At 53.0% G+C, this 9,369-nt stretch overlaps 3 protein-coding genes across 3 annotated transcripts; 1 reads left to right on the top strand and 2 right to left on the bottom strand.

Annotated features, from left to right (window-relative positions):
* Positions 1-715: 715 nt before the first annotated feature.
* DACRYDRAFT_99945 (WD40 repeat-like protein) lies at positions 716-3,426 on the bottom strand (the record flags this gene model as incomplete). The annotated part of the gene is made up of 6 exons (XM_040777643.1): positions 3,287-3,426; positions 2,719-3,234; positions 2,104-2,666; positions 1,065-2,053; positions 877-1,010; positions 716-825 (listed from the first exon to the last, which is right to left on the bottom strand). The coding sequence occupies exons 2-6, from the start codon at positions 3,083-3,085 to the stop codon at positions 716-718; spliced, it is 2,163 nt and encodes a 720-aa protein (XP_040629178.1). The 5' UTR covers positions 3,086-3,234; positions 3,287-3,426.
* A 172-nt stretch (positions 3,427-3,598) lies between these two features.
* DACRYDRAFT_99944 (uncharacterized protein) lies at positions 3,599-5,918 on the top strand (the record flags this gene model as incomplete). Its single annotated transcript, XM_040777642.1, has 5 exons — positions 3,599-4,684; positions 4,733-5,022; positions 5,072-5,436; positions 5,493-5,542; positions 5,589-5,918. The coding sequence occupies exons 1-5, from the start codon at positions 3,641-3,643 to the stop codon at positions 5,916-5,918; spliced, it is 2,079 nt and encodes a 692-aa protein (XP_040629177.1). The 5' UTR covers positions 3,599-3,640.
* Positions 5,919-6,214: 296 nt separating this feature from the next.
* DACRYDRAFT_15605 (uncharacterized protein) lies at positions 6,215-8,293 on the bottom strand (the record flags this gene model as incomplete). Its single annotated transcript, XM_040771123.1, has 5 exons — positions 6,215-6,256; positions 6,317-6,451; positions 6,505-7,565; positions 7,686-8,000; positions 8,053-8,293. The coding sequence occupies 5 exons, from the start codon at positions 8,291-8,293 to the stop codon at positions 6,215-6,217; spliced, it is 1,794 nt and encodes a 597-aa protein (XP_040629176.1).
* Positions 8,294-9,369: the final 1,076 nt, after the last annotated feature.

Below are 9,369 nucleotides of genomic sequence, written 5' to 3'. Positions count from 1 at the left end.
GTAGGATCGATGCTCGGCTCACTCGTACTGAGCAGAAGGTTACTGGTCTCGACAATAGGATCCGGCGCGTCGAAATAATGGCAGCCAAGGTATACACGCACATGTCCTGATCTGTCCATCGACTTATTCTGTTTCCTCAGAATTGGAATCATTCGTGTGGGACTAGGGGGGGATTGCAATGGGCAAGGGTTCCTCGGGTTGAGGAAGATGAGTATGAAGCCATCGTATGTCCTCGTTTGCTTCTGCCTTTCCCATAGACTGACTCAAACCTTGCAGGCACCATTGTACCCATACATTCTCAGGCTTAAACACTTTTTGTACCCACTCACTTTATAATAATATTCACACGCGCATCACATCTGCAACGGATCATCAACGATCCATCCTCAACAGAGGCCGGCGGTCCGATCTACTGTGCGATTTTTCGCCAGTAATCTTTCAAACTCTGTACCGCATACCACCACCAGTGTTCGTACAGCGCCCGCGACTTAATCACCCTTCGAATTTTCTTTTGCGCGGCCTTCGGGCGCGCCTATGCATGGCCTCTTTTGTCCTATATTAGCTAAATAATGTACTATTACAGATGGGGATTGTGTACAGAATGGACTAAAGGACATTGAAAGACGTGCGAGTGTGAAATCATTCCGGTACAACACCCGTAATCAATAAGGATACACCATACAAAAGAGTTCGGATGATAATCACCAGAGAAGTCCTATGAAATCGGGGTGACTTCATGGACCAATACCGTCCGCGAGCTTTCGCCGAGATTAAAGCCCCTGTCACCGCTCGCAGTGATCATGAATCTGGACGTGGCATCGATCACTATGATGATTGGTCAGTGTATGCCTAGGGTGAAAGGAGAACGGGCCGCACATATGGAGGAGACAATCCCATCGTGATGGCCAGCGATGATCTTGAACTGCACCCCAGCTCGCCGAGTGGAGGGATTTACGTCGGCGTCAAAGGCGGTTCGAACATTCCATAATCGGATGTTGTCCTTGGATGCACTGATGGGTCATTGTCAGCATGCCAGCTCACCAATGGTTAGGGATGTCACTCACGTCACGATGTGGTCGCCGTCCGGGAATGCAGCCACGCACGATACAGGTCCAGAATCGTCTGGATTGCGTATCGTACGCAATACCCTCGGAGCACCCGTCCCTGTTCTGCGACCCAGAACACGGAGGTCCCACACGTCGACAGACTGGTTTCTGCGACCCGCGTATATATACCGGCCATCTGGGGACCAGCATGCGGATATGCACCACTTCGGAGTCCGCTCGTGCATCTCCAGCCGACCGACAGAGTTAGGGACTCTGGTATCCCAGAGCAACACCTGCCCATCGACGGAAGCGGTCATCAGCACATTGCTGGAGAAATTCGCATATTGCGCCGGTCCAAGGAGCGGGTATGTTGCAGCCGTCAGCTGACTACTTGCCTGTGCCTGAACGTTCGTGAAAAAGCGCGCTGTCGTTGGCAAATCCGTCGCGTCCTCGTCGGAAGAATCATCTCCCCCTGGACCTCGGCCATGTCCATTGACCGTGGCATTACTTCGGCCATTGACCATGCCGTTGACTTGTGGCGTAGGCTGTGTGGCTTGCGAAACAGCTTGTGGTTGAGCGCCTGGGGGCTGATGATCGGGATCTGGCTCGGCATCCGCGTCGGCGTCCGAATTGTCGTCCATCTCCGCATCAAATAACGGATCAAATTCGTTGTCTTCCGCGTTGGCATCGGCAGGAGGCACAGAAGCGTCAGCTTGAAGATTAGGTACAGCTCCGTTTGTCGTTATCCCGTTCACTAGGGGGTTCGATTCCGGTCCGTCCTTTCCAGGCTCTTCAGCTGGTGTAAGTGCTGCTATACCCGCGTTTCCTTGAGGCGCGCCGGCCGGCATTTCCTCTTCTTCTAACAGGCTACTTCCTGGTGAACTAAACACACTCGCTCCTTCAGGTCGCAGGGCCACTACGGTCATCTGACTGCCTTGCTGTCGCCCTTCTTCTTGTCTTCGTCGCTGGAACGGGCGAACAATCTGGCCAGTATTCAAATCCCATTGCTGAAGCATTCATGTTAGCGGAACCCTCGCAACAGTGAATGCGCACTCACGAAGGTTTGATGATCCCATCCTCCGCTGAAGAACGACTTCTCATCATGTGACATCGCCAGGCACGATACTGGGCTATCCAAATGTCCCTTAAAAACATAGTGGATGTTCCCCGGATCGTGCCTTATAGTGAATAGGTTCACATGGCCATTCGATGTACCGGAAAGGCCCCATAACGCGTCCATTTGGCATATGAGCGAGTGTACTGGCAGAGATTGTTTGTCCGGCCCATCGGAAGACGAGTTCGTCCACCACGAACGCATAACTCCGCCCTTCGTGACCCCCTCTCCGAGACCACAATACTGCCTTTGCTGGGAGGTGAGCAAGCTCTCCCCGTTCACGCCACCAAAGAAGTCATAGTCTCGAACGAACCCGTCGTCTGAACCGCTGAGGAGGTGTGTAAGGCACAGCGAGCCAGCGAGACAGTTTGTATGGGTTTTTTCTGGATGCGGTAGCGCGCATATAGGATCGATAGCATAGGATCGGTGTGGGACATCGGGGGTGAAGAATAGTGAACGGCGTTGTTGTTCAGCCGAGGTAGGTTCTTGAGGAGCTTTGGGTATGTCTACAGCAAAGTCAGCCCGGACTAAGAAGCACAGCCAAAAAGGGCAGCATACCATCCTTCTCCTCATCTTCGCCTTCCGCATCTTCCATATCAGCATCGCTCTCATCCTCCTCGTAGTCCTCATCTCCTTCTGCATCCTCATCGTCATCCTCGGCTTCGCCTGGCTCCTCCAGCGACTTGGCCAAGTTCAACGCATCCTTCTCATCCTCATCTTCCGCCTCCGCATCATCTTCATCCTCGTCATCTTCATCGTCATCATCATCATCGTCGTCGTCGTCGTCGTCATCGTCCTCGACATCCATGTCCGGTTGCTCCTCATTCTCATCATCCTGCACCTGCTCGATCTCGTCGTCCTGCTCTTCCATATCATCGCTCTCATCGCTTCCTCCAGGACTTCCATATTTCAGGAAGTCGTCCATTTTGTACTAGACTGGGTTCGACGTCCCGCGAACGCGCTCGCTAGCTCGTCGACCGTACAGGCTGACCCACGAGGTCCGCCGGCTCAATACGATTGATTGACTACAATCGCTCTTGGGTCTTGCTTCGCACACTTCTAGATATACACCTTCTGTAGTTCTGAATAAGTCTGTGGAGAAAGTAATCTGGGTATCCCCACATACCATACGTCTGCACACTCTAGAAACGCGTGTGCATCCTGCGACTCCGGAGTCACGAGTCTTCTGACCTAGTCTTTCTGAGCTCGATTTGTTCTTCTCTTGATGAGTTTATTGTATACTCGTCGCTGAGTTGTGGACGGGTTGGGGAGGCGGCGGACGTGTATGCCGAAAGTTGACTGTTGTGCACCGTAAACTGGCGTAGCCTGACAAGATTACTTCCGCCAAGAAGTGTTCCCTTGATCCCTGAAAGTCGCGTGTCAATCATTGTCATTGATTACCTTCTTAGCTCCGAGAGTCACCAAAAAGTTTAATTGTCCAATCTTGAGCGAAATTACTGTCAATATTTTGTTGGTAGAAATGACTTCTGTGTCTATTCCTTTATGGCCAACAGCATCAACCAAAGGAAAGATTCCTTCTTCGCGCTGGGAATCTGCTGTCAACTCTTTCGTCCTCCAACTAGGAGCGGCCCTTTCGACTCCTGACGCCCGGTCCATTTCACAGAACTGCATGCCATTCCTCACCAGCTATCTACATGAAGAAGCGTCTGGACGTCTTAGGCAGCTGGATTCCGAGCTGCCTTCCGATTCCGCTGCCGAATTTGTGTTGCGAAAACGTGCTTTCGAAGTCTTGCGACGGATTGCAAGCGTTCCAGGCACGATCGATCCTGGCCTGCTTATGGACGCTGCGGTCGTATACGAAGGGTCCAATCATACGGCTATGGTATCTCTCGTGGACGAAGCACTCACGGTGACGCCTGCATTGTCAGCGTCGCTCCGGAGTGAGGTGATTCCTGCATTCGTCACGATGCTACCGCAGCCAAACGTCACCACCCCAGCCCTCCTCAGATCATCTATATGCCTCATACGACTACTTAATTGTGGGTCCAGCATGGTCGACGTGCTGTCCGATAACCAGCTTATTCTCGCCATCGCCAAAGCCTACAATAACACACCTTTTCCCTCCGTTGAGTCCGAGCAGCTCGTTCTGCAAGCCAAAGCCAACCTACTCGACTCCTTCCGCACGCTAATCTACGCTCGTACTTCTGCTGCTCGACATCAACGCACAAAGCGAGAAGGACTATACGAGCTCCTTTACCTCCTGCACGACCTGGCCCCTCCAACGTCCCCTCCTGACACCCAACATACCGCGAGCTCAAGCCTCGTTGCCCGCATACAGGCACCGATATTGGCGGTCTATGAATCCATGTATGGACTGTCAAAGACCTTGGAAGCGATGGGTCTGGTGGGAGATGCCACGAGGAAATATATGGTGCAGACTCTCAAGGGTCTTCGAATCCCCGGACTTGGGCAAAAACAGGTTACTCAGCCCACACCACCCGCTGGTTTGAACGGTTCTGGAAGAAACAGCAACGCTAAAGGGAAAGGAAGGTCTCAGGCACCGGTATGATATTCATTTCACGTGGTCTGTCGCGACATTGACAAAGTCCAGGGATCAACTGCCGACGAAACCCCCGAGCTCGAGCTTAAACTGACTCAAGTACTCGATATCCTCCCCGACGAAAGTCCCGATCTGATCCGAGCATGCCTCCGACACCCGCCATTCGGGGGATCCGTCGAGCAGGTCGTCGCTGCTTTGCTTGAAGGGAACATACCCGCCGAAGTGAGAGCGAGCGTCGGTTCGGAAGAACGGAAAGACGCGTTCCCTCTGCTGGAAAGCAGAAGGAACGTGTTTGACGACGACCCGTTGGATTTCTCTAAACTCCGAATAGGGAAGAATCGGTATGCCCAGAAAATGCTGGCTGTGTTCTTTAGCTGAGACGTTTCCCAGGGACAACGCCGACGGTGTATTGCGCAATCGTGCACAACTCGATGCTGTTAAAGCGGACATTCTCCGACGCGTTCAGGACATGTCGGATTCCGAAGAGGAAGACGCAGAAGCAGAAGGACGAAAAATAGTGGCTTTCGAGGAGGAACTAGACGACGGGATGGAGCCGTCCAGTGCTGTCAAGGTGACGAATGACGGGGAGGAGAGTGAAGAAGGTGACGATATGGAGGATGGGGAGCCGCAGTCTGCGAAGAAGGTGGATGTGGAAACCCTGCTGGAGCAAACGTATATCCGAGATCCGAAGCTGTTCGACCGAGACGCAGCGACGAGGAGGACGAAGCAACGGGCAGATCTTCGAGCGCAGACAGGTGAGTTATTGGAAGAGATCTACACCCCGCCGCGTTGATGCTGAGGCATTGTACAGGCTGGTCAGACGAACAACTGGAGGGATGGCGTATCATGCTGGAGCGTAACGTACGTCACACAATACGCTTACTTGAAAACTCTATTTACTGTACAGCAGCCTCGGAAAGACAAGATATTACAAAAGCACGAGTTCTCAGGAAATCGCCCGCTTGTCCCAGAAGATGAAGGTCAACCCTCTTCGTCCCACGCATCCGATCGTGAGGGACAGTCCAGCCATCAGGTCCGAGGAAGAGGAGGCAGAGGCGGGAGAGGTCAAGGAGCCCATCGTGGGGGAGGCGGGGAAGGAAGAGGAGGTAGCAATAGTGCGAGAGATCGGGCTTGGAAGGACAAGAACAAGGCGAGGCAAGGGAACCATGATCGGAAGAGAGGACATGACAAGAAGCTAGCGCGCGCTGCAGGACCACCTGCATCAGATGCCGGTTGACCTGATTGTGTATGCGGTCGGATAAATATCGCTTCGGAACACAATCAACAATTCACCGTGGTCACACCGCATCACGCACGGATCGCTCGATATTTCAGTTAGATGTTCATGTCTCCCATCGTTGGAGTTGATTCCGTATATTGGTTACAAGGAAGGCGGCCCTTCTCAGAAGTGGCAGGATATAAGTACAATACAAGTGATAGAAGGGACAGAAAGTGTGCTCCATTCGATAGTCGTTAAGCTAATAATAGTGTTCATCTCTTGCGATTTCATTGTCCGTGTTGCGATCTTCGTGCTCAAAGATCCTCGTCCACCTTGCTCTTATGTATACAAAATCCCTATCAAAGGAGGCAGTCAGCACCCTTACCCAATCCAAGATCGTGTAAATTCAGACGTACAGGGACAATCCACTCCTTGCAACCACACTTCACTCCCGCCCAATCGTAGTTTCCAAGCTTGGCGTTACATTTCTTGTTAGGGCAATAGATTGCACCACCCATCTCGCCTTCCTCCAAAAAATCCATCCACTTCATCTGCCAGACATGTTTAGCTAAGATCCAAATACTGACAGGAAGCGATGGCATACCGGCTCTAGAAAATATCCCGAACAATTCGAGTTAGCGAGAATAGGCGGTGAGAAATAGCTTTCCTTCCTATCGGCCACCCTGGCCCCTGGCGCCGTTATCCCAGCACCCGCGGCACCCTGTGGCTCCTCGGGAGACGGGTCGATCCTCGACATTTGTAGATTGAAGCTCCTCTTCCTGATCTGTGGAAGCACTCCGACCAATCCCGAAGTGGAGGCAAGGGATGCCGGAGTGCCTATGGATGTTGAGCGGAGAGCTGCAAGTGCTGGTGGGAGGGAGGCGTTGAGTGCGGAGCCAGCGAGCAGGCCACCGGATGGTAGAGCAGAAGTCGCGTGGCTCGTCGTCGGCAAGTGAGGCAAGGGGTCGTCATCATCCTCGCTCACCGCCGAGTCCGCATAGTCCTGCTTTCCTGTCGCGCTCGCTCCGTTTGTAGAGGGAAGCGACGTCATCGCTAGCCCTCCTCCGAGGCCAGTCAAACCCGGGACCGGCGTGGTGCCAAAGCTCCGCCTCAAGCTTGGTTTACTCACGGCAGGTCTTGCGCCCACAGAGCTAGTAGGCGGAGCGACTGAGTCTTCTGGTATGGTAGGCGTGCTGAGCGGAGGTACACCAGCGATGACATCGGTAGGCACTGGGAGTTCTTGGACCAGAGGGGAAGAGGCGGAAGAGCGTCTTCTTGGCATACCAGGACCGGCGGAAGTGACGGAAGGGGCGAGGCTGTCCAGGGAGGTCGTGGACATACTCAGCGGGCTCAGAATAGGTCGTTCTGCCTGCGCGCTTGAGCTCCGCCTGCTCCCATTTCGACTCGGCGGCTTGCTGCCTGGCCTGCTCAGACTCGTCCTCGTCTCCATCGGGTCCCCCTCGCCACCTACACCAGGCGTTGAAGGCTGGGTACCGGGACCGACGTTATGGTCCAGCATATGTTCGCGCGTAGCCAGCTCGCGCCGGCACTTTCTGCACCGGATGCGTCGTTTTGGGAGGGAGAGGGGCGTGGTGGGTGCACTTGCTGTAGGTGTCATCGGCCAGGATGCGAGCATCGTCAGTGGGACAGGGGAACCGTCTCCATCTGGGTAAATATGGGATGGGGAGGAGGAAACGGTGCAAATGCATAGGAATACGTGGAAGAGTTAGAGTACGAGCGAGAGTCTATCAGCAGAACTTCCTCTAGAGCAACGGAGAAACTCACTCATGACTTCCTGGGCGGTTCTGCCCATATACCATCTTCTCGTCGCTTTGTCACGCCTGCTCACTTTATATCCTCCCTCCTTCCATAATCCAAGCTGCTTGAGAAAGGCTTCACTTGGGCATGCCTGCGGACGGGCGGCACGGACAAGCTCGAGCGCGGCCTCTGTGGAGAGGGAGAGAGTGGACATGAGGTAGGCAACAACGATGGTGGCGCTGCGGGATACACCAGCTTGGCAATGAACGAGAACAGAGGAAGAAGAGGACAGGGCGTCGGATATGAAGCTGACGCATGCGGGAAGGTGAGCGAGGAGGTCGGCTAGGACGTCTTGTGAGCACTTAGTGAGAACGCGGAAGAAAGGCGTGCGCACCTTCGGGCGTGTCATCTACCTCAACATACATGTAACGGACTCCCTGTACAACTTGGGGTTTCCATCGGATGGCGGAGATGACATGAGTTATGCCGTGTTGACGTAACAAGTCGGGAGAGTTGGCAGCGAGGTAGTCACCCAACCAGAGGTGCGGTATTACTTGGTGCATGGGATCATCGAGCGAAGACATAGGTGATTGGGAGTCAACACCATCAACGTCGGTCAACGTCGAGGTGGACATCGTCGACGATGTCGATGTGGTTGTCATATCCAAGTTGGATGAATACAATAAGAACGGAAAAGTGTAGTGAAGAAGACCCCTGTTCGGTTGTCAATGACGTTTATCCGACTCACCAGTCACGTGCTTTCATTGTGGGTAGCAGTCAGCTGGTAGACGTCTCTTGCCCACCCATTGCAGATGTGATGATAGTGTGAACGTCAATGCATATGGTCAAAGAGTGATAAGCAGTACCTATGAGCGTACAAGTACAAGATGTATCATTACAATGGGCAGCAGGAGGAATGAGGTCTGAGAACATGAGCGCGCATTTGCAATGATCAAATCAGCCCCTTTGATGAAGCAGGTGCTGAACTTCTCCCTTCAGGCTGAGGTCCTGAGCAAGCATGACCCTCTTCTGGGTCAGTGTACCCCGGACGGGCCTGTCTGGATGGTAGAACGCCAACCAGATGTCCAATTGCTCCTCATCTGCAATGCTGAGCTTCTCGAAGTTTTCAATTTCCGGCTGTCATGACAAGTTCTAAGTTGTATTCAAAGGAAGGAACCAAGTAAAATGTACAGTGTCTGCATCATTGACATTCTCATCACCCGGCACCTTCTAATATTATCGTGGGCGCTGTACGAACACTGGTGGTGGTATGCGGTACAGAGTTTGAAAGATTACTGGCGAAAAATCGCACAGTAGATCGGACCGCCGGCCTCTGTTGAGGATGGATCGTTGATGATCCGTTGCAGATGTGATGCGCGTGTGAATATTATTATAAAGTGAGTGGGTACAAAAAGTGTTTAAGCCTGAGAATGTATGGGTACAATGGTGCCTGCAAGGTTTGAGTCAGTCTATGGGAAAGGCAGAAGCAAACGAGGACATACGATGGCTTCATACTCATCTTCCTCAACCCGAGGAACCCTTGCCCATTGCAATCCCCCCCTAGTCCCACACGAATGATTCCAATTCTGAGGAAACAGAATAAGTCGATGGACAGATCAGGACATGTGCGTGTATACCTTGGCTGCCATTATTTCGACGCGCCGGATCCTATTGTCGAGACCAGTAACCTTCTGCTCAGTACGAGTGAGCC

This window comes from Dacryopinax primogenitus (assembly GCF_000292625.1).
Source record: "Dacryopinax primogenitus strain DJM-731 SS1 chromosome Unknown DACRYscaffold_8, whole genome shotgun sequence".
Classification (NCBI taxonomy): Eukaryota; Fungi; Basidiomycota; class Dacrymycetes; order Dacrymycetales; family Dacrymycetaceae; genus Dacryopinax; species Dacryopinax primogenitus.
The sequence above is the reverse complement of the archived record's forward strand: the minus strand, read 5'-3'. Positions and strand labels throughout refer to the sequence as shown.